Source organism: Anastrepha obliqua, chromosome 1, assembly GCF_027943255.1.
Source record: "Anastrepha obliqua isolate idAnaObli1 chromosome 1, idAnaObli1_1.0, whole genome shotgun sequence".
NCBI lineage: Eukaryota > Metazoa > Arthropoda > Insecta > Diptera > Tephritidae > Anastrepha > Anastrepha obliqua.
In genome coordinates this window covers 141,509,921-141,524,214 of record NC_072892.1, presented here as the reverse complement: position 1 = coordinate 141,524,214, position 14,294 = coordinate 141,509,921, and the positions used below count along the sequence as shown (strand labels likewise).

Here is a 14,294-nt window from a genome sequence, read left to right as displayed (position 1 = left end):
AATTTATTATTATATTTAACTATATTACGAATTATTTATTTCTCTATAGAATACAATTAAAAGTCAAGGACTTAATAATGAGAACACATTTAGCTTATTCCAAATTAGCTTTTTTTTAATCATCAACATAATTCCCAGAAAGAACAACGCAATCATTCCAGCGCCGCTCTAACATTTCAATACCACTTTTGTGGAACGATTTATCTTTTTGCTCAAAATAGACCTCAGTTTCAACGATAACCTCTTCATTCGAAGGAAATTTCTTACAGGCGAGCATTTTTTTAGGTCTGCAAACAGCCAGGAGTCGCTGGGAGTCAAATTTGGCGAAAACGGTGGATGTAGGAGCAATTCGAAATTCATTTCATATCAAATACTCGTGCCTTTCTAATTTGTAAAATCTAAAAAGTCGAGTTCAAGTATACCTGCTTCGATGATGTTGGATAATAAATTAGTAAGTACCCCTGCTCAGTTGATGAGGTATCCTCTGCTTTCTCTCAAACCGTCGTCACATACAGATGCTGATGGTCTTTCAGCTATTTTACTTAAGAATTGTCTAGCGTTAGCAATTCCTCTAGAGATTATTTTTAATAAATCTTTATCCACGGGCACTTTCTTAAATGATTGGATCATTACACCTGGTTTTAAAAGCGGAAGAAAAAATGATATTCGTAATTATAGGCCGATTTCCAAGCTATCAATCATCTCTAGACTGTTTGTATGCATTGTAAAGGACAAAATCCATTTTGCGGTTAAGCCTTTGATTAACCCAAACCAACGTGGTTTTGTAACTGGCCGTCATACTGCTACTATTCTTGCTGTTTTTAGTAAATTTTGTATTTCATCGTTTTCGAAAGGGCTCCAAGTTGATTGCGTCTACACTGACTTCTCTAAGGCATTTGACAAAGTTGGATTGCTTGCTCACTCCACCTTTCTGGAATGGCTTAAGCCATATTTGACGGACAGACGGTGTGTGGTAAAAATTGATGGATTTTTATCGAACCACTTTGTTGCCAGATACTTCAGGTGTCCCCCAAGGGAGCATCTTAGGGCCACTTCTTTTTGTCATTTTTATTAATGACATAGGCAAATGTTTTACTTTTTTAATTTCTTGCTCTTCGCGGATGATTTAAAAATTGTCTCATCTGTTAAGGACTCAGTGGTTGCTTAGAAGCTTCAACTCGACTTGATTGAGTCTCCATCGTTGGTGCATGAGGTCGTGTCTGTCTTGGAATATTACAACATGTCTTCATTTAACATTTTAGAGGCGTCAGTACATTTTTAACTCATTCTACACCATTTCAAATGATGTTCTACAAAGTATGACAGTACAAAATTATTCTTCAGTCGCCACATTAAATTTATTCTTTCAAAATCGTATTCGGTTCTAGGCTTCATCCGTCTGAACTGAATTTTCTGATCCGTATACCTATAAACCACTGTTTACGTCTCTTGTTCGTCCTCACCTAGAGTACGCTGTTATCACTTGAAGACTTTACGACCAAATCTCGATTAATAAATAGAATAGAACGCGCTCAAAAATTTTTCTTAAGCAAGCATTGCGTTCCGTCCGATTTGAGTCGCCTGTTGCATCCCATAATTCTCGGCTAAAGATAATTAACCTAGAATCTCATAAAAAGAGAAGGACAGTCCTTTCACTTTCGTTTACTTTCAGTGCTGTTAATTGCATCGTCGACGATCCAGATCTACTTGAGGGGATAAGCTTTAAAGTTCCCCAAAGAAGAAATTTAATTTAGTTACTCAATATTAATTACTAATATTACAGTTGCCAAATTTGGCTTGATTTTCTTTACATTTATGTGCCCGTAAGGTAATTTGTACCGTAGATTATTAATAGAAATAAATATAAAGTCAACGCATTCTTTTTGATATCTTTTGTGGATTTTTTGATGTTTTCTGGCTTTACCGCCTAATTTGGACGTCCACTGCGTTGTGCATCATCGGTGTCTCTACGACCACATTTGAAGTCAGTTGAACTCAGCAAACCATCCTTTTATTGTTGTTCCTGATCGAGCAGTGTAAAATTAAATCACGAAATCCTTTCTAATCCATTACGAAATATTACAGGGTCCGGCACTCGAAGTGTAACCAACTTCACACCACCCGTGCATCAGCTGACTGTGAGTTGGCTAAATGACAATCCGGAGTATTGTTTATTGATTTTCAAAAGAAATTGTGTGATTGCTTTATATTTGGCTGGAAAATCACAACCCCCGATTGTTCGTGAGTTCGAGCTCCTTAACGTAAATAAAGTTTTTATTTCTCGCACCATTACTCGTTACAATGATACTGGTAGCATCGCGACACGTCATGGAGGTGGTCATCAAAAGACTGCAACGTCACGTCACGTGAAATGGTTCAAAAAGTGAAGAAGCGACTTGAGCGAAATCCCCAACGCAGTGCCAATCAAATGACGAAGGAATTGAAAATATCTGACCGTATCATCCAGGACATAGTGAAAAATGATCTCAAAGTCAAGCCTTATAAGGTCTAAAAGGCGCATGATCTCACACCAAAGCAGCAACAAGTCAGACTTGAGAGAACGAACGAGTTGCCACGCTTGGACGAAAGCGGTCAATTTCCGAACATTGTGTTTTCTGACGAGAAAATTTTTTAAATTGAGCAATTCGTAAACTCTCAAAACGATAGGGTTTATTTGACCGACCGTTCATACGAGAATTTGAGCCATCGATTGGCCACCAGGAGGTAGCACTCGACCCAGGGGCCCAGCGTCCCGAGACGCTGAAAAAATCCATTGCCCGCGAGTGAACCAAAATACTAATTGATCCTTTGTATTATTTTAACACATGTTTTACTTTGAATTGAATAAAAGTAATTAAGTATTTATGGCCTTTTTAATTGGTTACACCTCGAGTGCCGAACCCTGTATATTAAGAGACCAAAAGTATTTTCACCGAAATGTTCACAACGAAAATTTGTATGGACAGGGTAAATACCATTGACGTGTTGAATATATTCTGAGACATCCAAGTTACAAACTGGACAAGCGGTTGAATTTACTTTTTTAAAAGGCCTTCCATTTAGATTAAGGAGCTCTCCAGTTGCACAAAAGATCAAACTTATAGCATAAACAAACAAGCCGTTACTGAAATAGTTGATATTTGTAAGCGATAGACCAAGATAAAAATCGTGAGATGTAGATTTTTTGACTGAGTTTAAAAATACCGAGAATTCTTTGACATTTAGTTTTTCTATAAACTGCGGAAGATATGCAGATGAAAAGACATTTAGAGGCTCTATCTTCAAAGTTTTTTACCCAGTGTACACCAAGACGCACAGTCGCTTTAGAAAGAATATACGGAAGTCTGTTATCTGGCAAAGAAAAATAGCGCAAAACATATGTGTAATACAAATGAGCTCTGAGGCTATGCAAATATTGCGAAAAGATTTTTTTCCATGTGGATAACGCAATTCGCCGTGTTTGCAGGCAAAGATATCAGTTCTTTAACACCGTAAAAAATAATCAATCTTGAGTACGCATCAAAGATTTTTAGTTTTTTAAATATGGAAATCTGAAGGTTATTTATATATTTTAGCCGTGTAGCACTTATTGTTGTTTTAGAGTCGGCAAACGTTAAATCCAAAGCTTGGTGTGAGACAGTTTGTAGTTAATCCATTCACGAAGTTATTTATATTCATTGACAGTCTCTTTCAACGCCAAACTTTCAACTGTATTTAAAAAATGTGGACATACGCAAAAAAAAATATATGCTTTTAATAATTTTTAAACCGAATAAGTCAAAAATTTTAAAATTTTGGACATCATGTCAAACTCGTATAACCATTTTTTTTATTTTTATTTAATTTAGTCAAAAACACAAAGGTTCTTACAGGCAAATTTATCAGAAATGACTTAGGTAATAATTTTCTGAAGTATCTACGACAATTTCCCCAATAACCCTGTATATATGTACGTGAAGGGTGCTCAATTTAGTGTTATCGAAACTTCAAATTTAGTGGCCAATCTTTATTATTTTTGGCTTCCAATGCCTCAATCGAAGTTAGTTTATCCACAAAGCATTAAGACTTCATATTCTAACACAAATAAAAGTCGAAAGGTGTGATATTACACGTGCTTGTTGGCCAATCCGCTGGTGAGGACGAGAGATAAATTTCTCACCGAAACGACGACGCAGTAGATCTATTTTGGAGATCATGAGCTTCAAATTTCGGCATAAAAAAGTCGTTTATCATGGCGCAGTAGCGGTCGCCACTTACTGTTACATTAGCGCTAGCCTCGTGAAGAAATATTGGACGATGATTCTTCCAGTCCATAGGCCGCACCAAATGGTTGTTTTCAATGTTTCCAGCCACTAAGTTCCCAAATGGCTTCAGATTGCTCTTCAGCCCAATTACGGCAATTTTGCTTATTGACGTAGCCATAAGCCAAAAATGGGCTTCATTACTGACCGAAGTTAGCCTGAGCACGCAATGGACACTTTTCACATAGTGTCGATTTTCGTAATATAATTTTACGATTTGTAAACGTAGTTGAGGCGTAAGTCTTTCTACGATGAAATTTCAATGAATACTGAAAAAATTATGTACTTAGTTTGACGGTTGTGATGTGTGATCTGTCAAAAAACAACCCTATAATAAAAAGTGCATCCAATCTGATCAGCCTTTATATATGTATGTATATTATATACAATTTTTATAAATACCCTTTGATCAAAATGAACCGGGAAGGTGGTGTTGATTGTTTTCTTCGATTGCCAAGGCGTAGTGCACCATGAGTACCTTCTATCGGGCCAGACAGTCAATAAAGAATATTATTTATCCAATTTGAAACGTTTGAGAGATGCTGTACGTCGCAAACGGTTGGAAATGTGGGCAAACAATTCTTAGATTTTGCATGAAGATAACGGCCATCGCTTCGGGCTCGGTGCCCAAATTATGCTGGATTATTTGACCAAACACCAAATAAATATCATCATGCAATCGCCGTATTCACCTGATATGGCCCCGTGCGACTTCCTTTTGTTTCCCAGGTTGAAGTTACCACTTCGTGGAAGGAGATTTCAGTCGATAGAGGAGATCAAAGAGAATGCGACGAAGGAGCTGAAGGCCATCCCGTCCATTCGTCGGCCTACCAGGAGTGCATGGAGGACTGGGTTAAACATGGCAGATGTGTGTTGCTTCAGACGGGTCATATTTTGAAGGAGATCAAATAAATTTGACTGCAATTTAACACTGTTTTGTTTTATTTAAATATTCCCGGTACTTTCTGATCATAGAGTATATTTCGACTCCACTAATCATGTCCATTGGTGAACTCTTTTATGCCCTCAACTACTCCACACACAGTATCTATAATTTAGGCATTCAAAAGTCATAATCTCAGCTTAGCTATGTTAACTATGATTACTTACACTATGCATGAAACAGTTGCCTTCAGCTTGCTCTACAACCCATATTTCTACCATCCAAACATCCAGATACCAAACACTCAAACGTAAACAAAGTTATTCATTCGATTTTCACGTATTCGAAATCAACATTCCCAGCGCCATTTGTATGCAAGTATGCTTTTATGTATTTAATTGAACAGACAAATGCATGCACTATTTCTAGCCTGTAGTTAAAGTTCTGTTCGTCTGCATGCTTTCAAGACGCTCTGTGCTTCTGCATCTTAAAAAGTTGTTTTTGTTTTCGTACGTTAATTACGCATTTGTTCCTCTGTACGGGGTAAGTGAATGTGGCGCTGTTTGAGCGGCGGGGTGAAGAAGGCGAGAGAAAGGTGGTTGTGGTTGGTAATTCCACGGTGGCTGATTGTTGAATGTCTTCAAAAGCATCCCAGCTGTATTTAGTGAAATAGTTTTGTAAGTGTGACTGAAAAGTTCTTTTCATTTGTAAACTCAAACGTGTTTGGGTTTGTGTTTGCAGTAGGAAGTGCGCCTGTTTGTAGGTGTAGTGCTAACTTTTGTTTGCAAGTGAATGCGTATATTTATGTAAGTGTATATGTATATGTGTGTGGCTGTATGTCTGTGTGCGGCATTCACTTGTTGCCATAATTTTCGCTAATCTGGCGTAATGAGTTGTACGCCATTTTTGCCAAATTGTTTGGTGAGTGCCTGATAACAATGTTTGCACTAATTTGGCATTTTAATGGTACTCCACTGACACTTGATGCTCTTTTAATTGCACCAAATGCTCAAGTGTACACTCGCTATTCGATTGCTGGTTATTTTATTGTTGCTATTCCTAACTAACGTGCAAGTCTATTAGTGTTGTCGGCAACACTGTTACTGCTCTCCGTACCGCAGCATGAGAACGAACTAGAGGTTGATCGCCGTTTTTTTTTCTTTCACTCACAGTAATAGTAATTGTTGCTACTTCTGCCCTCCCTACAGATTGAAAAGCCTTGATAGCTATTACTGTTGTTTTTTTTTCTGTTGCTTGCCTGCTCAGGGTTGCGGGTGTTTGTGCACGTGCTGTTGGCCGTCGTTTGGGTTTGGTTTTTATTGCATTGGTAGAGTTACTGGAGAATACCTCCATTGCTTTGCTCTGACAAAGTGATTTGTTGCTATTGTTACATACATATCAATGTGCATTCGTGTACGACTGTTTATATGTGCTTCGTTCGCTCTTCGTTGCACTTCGATGGCATTTGAAGTGGCCGCACGCCAGTGAGTGGATTCGAGAATTCATGGGAAAAGTAAGCGATTCATTAGTTTCAAATTGTTGCGGTTTTTCAAAGCCGTCAACTACAATTACTTCGACTGTGCCAAGTCAGTTGCTGCAATGTTGTATAATACATAAGTAGGTTTTTGTATCTCTAGTATTTTTCTGTAAACGAAGATTAACAATGTCACGTATACGCCGTGGCATACAAATTCAGGTTTTCAAGAACGCAAAATATTAAATAAAAAAATGTTAAAAAATTTTATCACATTCCTTCCTTTCTATAGCACAACAAAATTACACTTAATGTAAATAAAAAATAATTGAATAATTTACCATTTATTTTTGTTTTTCAGTTTGGTGCGCATGATTCAACAGTAGCCAAAATGAGGTCTTTATCAAGTGCTGGTGCTGATATTCTAACAAAACACTCAATTAATTCGCTGTTGGAACAGCGTCAAGATTTTTTGAGTAGGCGAAATGAGACCACTGATGAGCTAATATCAACTTTAAATGGTAAGTTGTGTAATAAATAGTGTAAAAACTGTTTTTTTGGTGTTTTTTTTTTTGGTATTAAGCAAAGGATAATAGAGACTTTAAGGGCCAAGCTTTTATTTGTTACAGGAGCGTCAATTATATATTATAAAATATAGGAAATGTTTGCATACGCAAGAAGTCTTAAACTAGTGAAAGTGGGCGTAATCTATGTGCCAACAATAAGCTAATAGTACATCAATGGTACACTATCGGTAGTTTTCAATAGTAATAATACAGGGTCCGGCACTCGAAGTGTAACCAATTGAAAAGGCCATAAATTTAGTTTAGAAAATTGCTTGTATTCAAATTGAATAAATGAATGGATTAGTAGTAGTATTACGAAATGAATTAGTAGTAGTACAAATAGTCGCAGGCGTAACAAAATATCAAAAGATTTAAGAAAATTTTACTCCCAGGTTATCGTATTACGAGGGGTACCTTTTATATTTCGGGATTTGGCCGGGATTGAACCCTGGTGTTGCAATCTGGCAACTGACAGCTGTATCGCAAAGTTTGACATTTTTTGGCTTTTACGTACTCAGAACGTTTTGAAATACCAGCGCTATTTGTGTTATTTACAGTAACTTAAAAGATTAATCTCGGTCCAAAAATGGAATTAAATCGTGAACATTTTCGTGCGATTATTTTTTACAACTTTCGACATGGATTAACTCAGCAACATTGCATGGATGAACTTAATTCATTTTTTGGCGATGAAGCTCCATCAAGGACCAGTGTTTATCGATGGTATGGTGAATTCTATCGTGGTCGTAGTTCACTCCAAGACGAATTTCGTGAAGGTCGTCCAAAATCAGTTGTTGTTCCGAAAACCATTGATGCTGTGCGCGAACTGATATTGCAAGATCGTCATGTGACCTATCGTGAGATTGAGACAATCTTAGGCATTAGTGGGACCAGCATACATTCAATATTGCATAAACATTTGACTGTCAAAAAAATTTGTTCGCGTTGGATCCCACACAATTTGTCAATCGCTCAAAAAAAGGCTCGTGTCGATTGGTCGAAGGAAATGCTCAAAAAATACGATCGTGGGGCTTCGAAACACGTTTATGACATCGTGACAGGTGATGAATCATGGATTTACGCGTATGAGCCCGAAAGTAAACAGCAGTCGACTGTATGGGGGTTTCAAGATGAGCCAAATCCAACAAAAGTTGTTCGCGCACGAAGCACTTCCAAGCAAATGATCGCCTGTTTTTTCGGAAAAACTGGACATGTCGCAACCGTACCACTAGAACAACGCAGAACAGTAAATTCTGAGTGGTACACAACCATTTGTTTGCCAGTTGTCTTCCAAGAAATTAGGAAAACCAATCGCCAAAGACGGATCACTCTTCACCAGGACAATGCGAGCTCTCACACATCGGCTCAAACAACTGCATTCTTGATTCAGAATGCATGTTTTGGAGGTACCTCATTCAGAGTGGCAAAAGTGTTTCGACTATTGGTTCAAACGCATGCAAAAGTGTATAGATCTTCATGGAGAATATTTTGAAAAACAGTAAAGTGATTTTCGATGATTAAAATTTGTTTTTGTTCTCTAATCCCGACATATAAAAGGCACCCCTCGTATCACCCTTGAAGCAGCAGCCAATAATAGTGTGCTCTTGTTCGACAATGAGCTGTGCTGAACCACCATTTTAGCTTAGCGTGGAAATTTCAATTTTTTAAAAACAGCAACGCATTGCTGCCGCTTACGGCTTTCTATTTTTGAGGGAAAATTTTATCGAAGGCATCATTATTATTAGAAAAGAATCTGTAATTACCGAAAAACCGCAAAGAACTACGAGAATTAGAATTATACAGGTAGACCTCCTTCAACACCGCATCTTATAACACAGTTCCCCTTTAACACGATACGAAAATTGCAAAAACATTTGTAACGTACTGTACTTCTACAGCCGCGGCGAGGCTTGCCGTCTTAAAGATACAGTGCTGCCACTGAGATGTATACATTTCTATCTCAGTGAGTGTTGGTGACGTCGGGCCACGGTGTATGAAAGAATAACTTTTTAACTTTAAATTTCGGGCCCAAGCCATGTCCGAGAAAGATAAAAACAACAACATTCAAGAGAAAATTTAGAAGTAAAGATACAAATCTTGGATCGCCTTTCAAAAGGAGAAAAAAACTTTTTCATTTAGTAAGTTAAGAAATACAAAGTTTCTTACAGACCACATACATAGAACTAAGAGTATTTGTAAGAATTATGCAGGGGTACGATATGAAGTATTACCAAGTTCACACTGCTTGTATCTGTAAAACAGCTCATGACATCAACGTCAAAATTGTTCTAATGACAGTTCAATTTATTGTTTATAAGCCATCAAAAGCATTTGCGTCTCAGTTTTGTTGAATTTTTTTTTTCTGTGATGGAATCCAAACGTAACAGTGTGATTGCGTTATATTTGGCTGGAAAATCACAACCAGCGAGTGTTCGTGAGCTCGGGCACCTTAAAGTGAATAAAATGTTTGTGTATCGCACTATAAAACGTTACAATGATACTGGTAGGTTTGCAAAATGCTATGGAGGTGGACCAAAAAAAACCGCAACAACGCCAAAAATGGTTCGGAAAGTCAAGGCTCGATTTGAACGAAATCCACGTCGAAGTGGAAGAAAAATGGCCAAAGAACTGAAAATATCGCAAGACAGCATTCGACGCATATTGAAAAATGAGCTCAAGGTCAAGGCTTACAAGTTCCAAAACGCTCACGATCTTTCCCCCCGGCAAAAAAAAGTTCGGTGCGAAAGAGCAAAGGAGTTGTTGCGCTTGCACGAACGTGGCGAGTTTCCTAACATTGTGTTTTCTGATGAAAAAAATTTCCCAATTGAGCAGTTCATAAACACTCAAAACGATCGTGTTTACTTGACCGAACGCTCATACGAGAATTTGAGCCTACGTGTGGCCACTCGAAGCAATTTACCATCGCAAGTAATGGTTTGGGCCGCAGTGACCGCTGATGGACGCTCTCCAATCGTTTTTATCGAGCGTGGTGTCAAAGTGAATGCGACTTATTATCGAGAAAATGTTTTAGAAGCTGCTCTAGAGCCGTGGAAACGCAAATATTTCGGTCGTAGACCATGGACGTTCAAACAGGATTCTTGTGAACCAAGAATGGTTAAAAAATCATGTTCCACAATTCATTTTTGACCGTTTGAAGGCTATAGTCAAGGCAAAAGGGGGTCATATCGAGTTAAAGTGAATATATGTTAATATTTTAATCATTTTTGAACAATTTTGTCTTTGAAGTCAATAAAAACTAATTTCACACAAAAAAGTTATGGTGCTTTGAATAGGTAACACTAACTTACATGTTTCGAAACTATTTAAAGAAATTATTAAGTGATAATTTAAACTTACATTTAGCTAACGACAAATCAAAAGCCAAGGAACTTTAAAAATATGGTTGAACTCATGCAATGTTCTAATCATAGGTGCATTCGACGCATAAACAGTTCTAACCCGCTCTAGGAAGAATAAATCATTACTTCGAAGATTTTTTCGAGGTATGTAAAAATGAAACATAGGCGAGTCAACTGTCCCATTTATAATATCGAAAACAAAGCAGAGTGACAGTATACATCTTCTACTATGTAACGATTTGAAGTCTCGTAATGCACACCTTGCATTATAAGAAGGAATCGGATCAGTGAAGTTCAACGACCTCAGTGCAAAACCAAGAAATTTCTTTTGAATACGTTCAAGTCTATTGATGTAGCACTGATGATATGGCCTCCAGATAAAGACGGCATACTCCAATTTGGATCGCACGCGCGCAGTAAATAGTGATTTCAAAGTATAAGAATTCGTGAAATCGGAAGCAAACCGCCGAATGAAGGCAAGTGTAGACAAATGGCGATGACAAAATTTAAATGACTAAGCAACTGAAAGGTGAAGTCGAAGATTACACCCATATCAGTATTTCATTAAGAGTATTAAGGCGCGAATTCTTTATAAAATTTGAGGTAGAGATTAATTGGTTTGTCTTAGAAAATTACACATGATAGCATTTTTGAATATTTATAGGGTGGGCCATGTAAAATTTGCTTTTTGAATCGGCTATAAAAACAAAACTAGTCAATATTTTTTCAAACTTTTTTTTGACGTGATAACGTCTTATAACTCGATTTAACAGGCTGCACGCACGAAAAAATGTGTCGTTACCTTGCTCATTAGTGTTACTTTGCTCATTGCCGTTACCTTGCTTATTTGTCGTTACCTTGCTCATTGCCGTTACCTTGAATGAACTGCAAGCGAGAGAGCGGAACGAACGACAAAGAGCACAATCGGCCCCCGCGTTCGGCAACGTTCGACATCTGGCTCTGTCCTACTTGAGTGAGCATATATATGTATGTATATGCGCATATGTAGGTATATAAATTCACATACTTGTATTTGCATATGCCTTCTTCCTGTGTGCATGGTAATGAACCATTTCTCTGTTGAGAATAAACGCTGATAGGAAAAATTGGAAATGAAAGGGAGTGTTTCAAATGTAATGTGTCTTGAGAAAGTCAAATCGATGATGATGCCTCTTAGTGTTGTTGACTTATTAACGTCTGATGCACTATCGAAATTGAAGATATCTTTCATGAATTTGATAAATGTTTCGTCATTTTTCACGTTTGTGTAAATGTAACTTAACCTATTCCATTGCAATTCCATATACCTCCTCCTCTATATACATACAAAATATCTATCAAACAAATAAAATTAAAATTTTGCTTTGAAAATTGCAACCATTCCATCAATATTTTCTTATGACGTTGTCACGTTAAACTATCGTCAGTAAGCCGACTTTACAGACAACCTCTTTTTTTTTATTTTGAAGATTGAACATTTTCATTTATGAATAAAAAATAATATCGTTCAAATGACTGCCACGACTGGCTTTACAGTAGGCCTTCGATCAATCCAATTTTTAAGCACATTTTCGATTGTTTGGGCTCCGATTTAATGAATGGCAACTTCGATTTCGTGTTTTAAAGCATCAATCGTCTCTGGATGGTTCGCATCGCATTTGTCCTTAACGGCTCCCCACAAAAAATAGTCCAACGGGCTTAAATCACAGCTCCGAGGCGGCCAATTGATATCGGAATTTCGGCTGATCGAGTGTAACTTTGGCAGTGTGACAAGTTGCACCGTCCTGTTGAAACCAAATGTCGTCCATGTCATCCTCTTCAATTTTTGGAAACAACTCGTTGAGCATGTCACGGTAACGCTCACCATTTACTGTAACCGCGGAAGAAGAAGAAGACTTACAACTTTGAAGGTTTTCAATATTTCCCAATTTTGTTCAAGCGTATAGCGTCCCATTTCGTAAATGTCAAACCTTTAAGTAAATTATGAACACATTTGACATGTCATTTGTGTTACCATTCTCAAGCAAATAGGTGGTTCAAAAAGCAAACGCTATATGGCCCACCCTGTTATTGAAGTAGATTCCTATCGCACCATGCCACGACGTTGTTGAGGTCTGATTGAAGATCAGGTTTCGTACAATTTTAAAAATTTTTGAGTCATCTGCATATAAAAGAAACTCAGAGAAATGAAAACATTCAGATATCTCATTAATAAAAATTACAAAGAACAAAGGGCCCAAAATACTGCCCTGAGGGACTCCAGAAGAGGCAATGAAAGGATAAGATTCTAAAGGTACGACTTTATCCATTTAAGGAAAGTATCATAGAGTGAAACCCAAAACTCATTAGTTTAGAGATTAAGGTTGAGTGATGGACTTTATCGAAGGCCTTGGAAAAATCCGTATAAACTGCATCAACTTGAAGGGTATGATTGAAAGCCGACATACAAAAGTCTGAGAAAACAGCAAGATTAGTGACAGTTGACCTACCAGCCATAAAACCATGCGGATTACTTGATATATTACGTTTCACAGCGAAGTATAATTTTTGGCTTACAATATACTCAAAGAGCTTTTAATTTGAATGAAGCAACAGTCCAGACTATCAAGAAAAATTAAAAAAGAAGTGCTGTTGCAGTAGGCCACTGACATCCGCAAAACGTGCAGCTCGCCCCTGGGTGTCAATAATTGAAAAAATGGAAAAGGCACTCAGCATTTGGATTGATGATTGCTTTAAAATAAAAATTCCATTTGATGGCAATATCATCAAACAAAAAGCACTAAAAATTTATAAACATCTTAAAAAACATTCAGAATTCACTGTCAACCAAGATTTTGTGACAAGTAAAGGTTGGTTCGAAAAATTCAAAAGCATTTTGCAATTCATAGCATAAGAATCCAAAGAGAATCTGCATCGGTCGCTATGACGGTTTATTACAGAAAAATTGAAAACATTATAGAAGAGCAAGGATACACAGCAGAACAAGTTTTCAATGCCGACGAAACTTGGCTTTGGTGGAAAAAAATGCGCAGTAGAACTTTTTCTTTAAAAGAAAAACAAGCACCCGTCTTTAAGGTGTCTCACGCTTCTTTTGTGCAGTAATGCAACGGGGGACATTATGACAAAACTCTTGCTAGTTTACAGATCTTTAAATCCACGTGGACCTAAAGGCGTAAATAAAAACACCTTACCGGTATATTGCAAAGCAAATCCAAGAGTTTGGGTACCTGGAAATTTATTTAAAAATTGGTTTTTAAATTATTTTGGACCAGACGTGGAATGTTGTTTAAGGCAGAAAAATTTGAGCTTCAAGATGCTATTACTATTAGATAATGCGCCATGTCACCCACAAGATTTAAACCATCCCAACGTCAAAATGTTGTTCCCATTGAAATTGAAATTTGAAAAGTTCGAGCCAAGGAGCACCAGGAGATTTGGTGGCTCCTAAAACACTCAGGCTAAAAATCCCACTGTATTTAAAGCTCTGGAAAGAGGATAGATAGTCAAGGAGGGAAAGAGAAAAGTTTCAGAGAAAGAGATAGAAAAGAATAGAGACAGAGATAGAGATAGTTAGTCCTGTGAGAATTTTTCAGATTATTTGGCAAATCTGTAATATTCTCCAGTTGTAGAGAACGAATATCACTCATTCTCACGACATCGGAACCCAAAACTGGCACCCGTGCTCTAGAAAAGGCAGTACACTCACAGAGA

The 14,294-nt window shown here is 37.4% G+C and overlaps 1 protein-coding gene across 3 annotated transcripts in view; it reads left to right on the top strand.

The window, feature by feature from the left end:
* Positions 1-14,294, top strand: part of LOC129236341 (cytoplasmic polyadenylation element-binding protein) — a 115,266-nt gene that overhangs the window by 72,150 nt on the left and 28,822 nt on the right. For all 3 annotated transcript variants that reach the window (XM_054870683.1, XM_054870682.1, XM_054870681.1), the window contains one exon: positions 7,020-7,179. In XM_054870683.1, coding sequence (XP_054726658.1) covers positions 7,050-7,179 — 130 coding nt within the window. In that variant the 5' untranslated portion in view covers positions 7,020-7,049. The remainder of the gene's footprint in view (positions 1-7,019; positions 7,180-14,294) is intronic.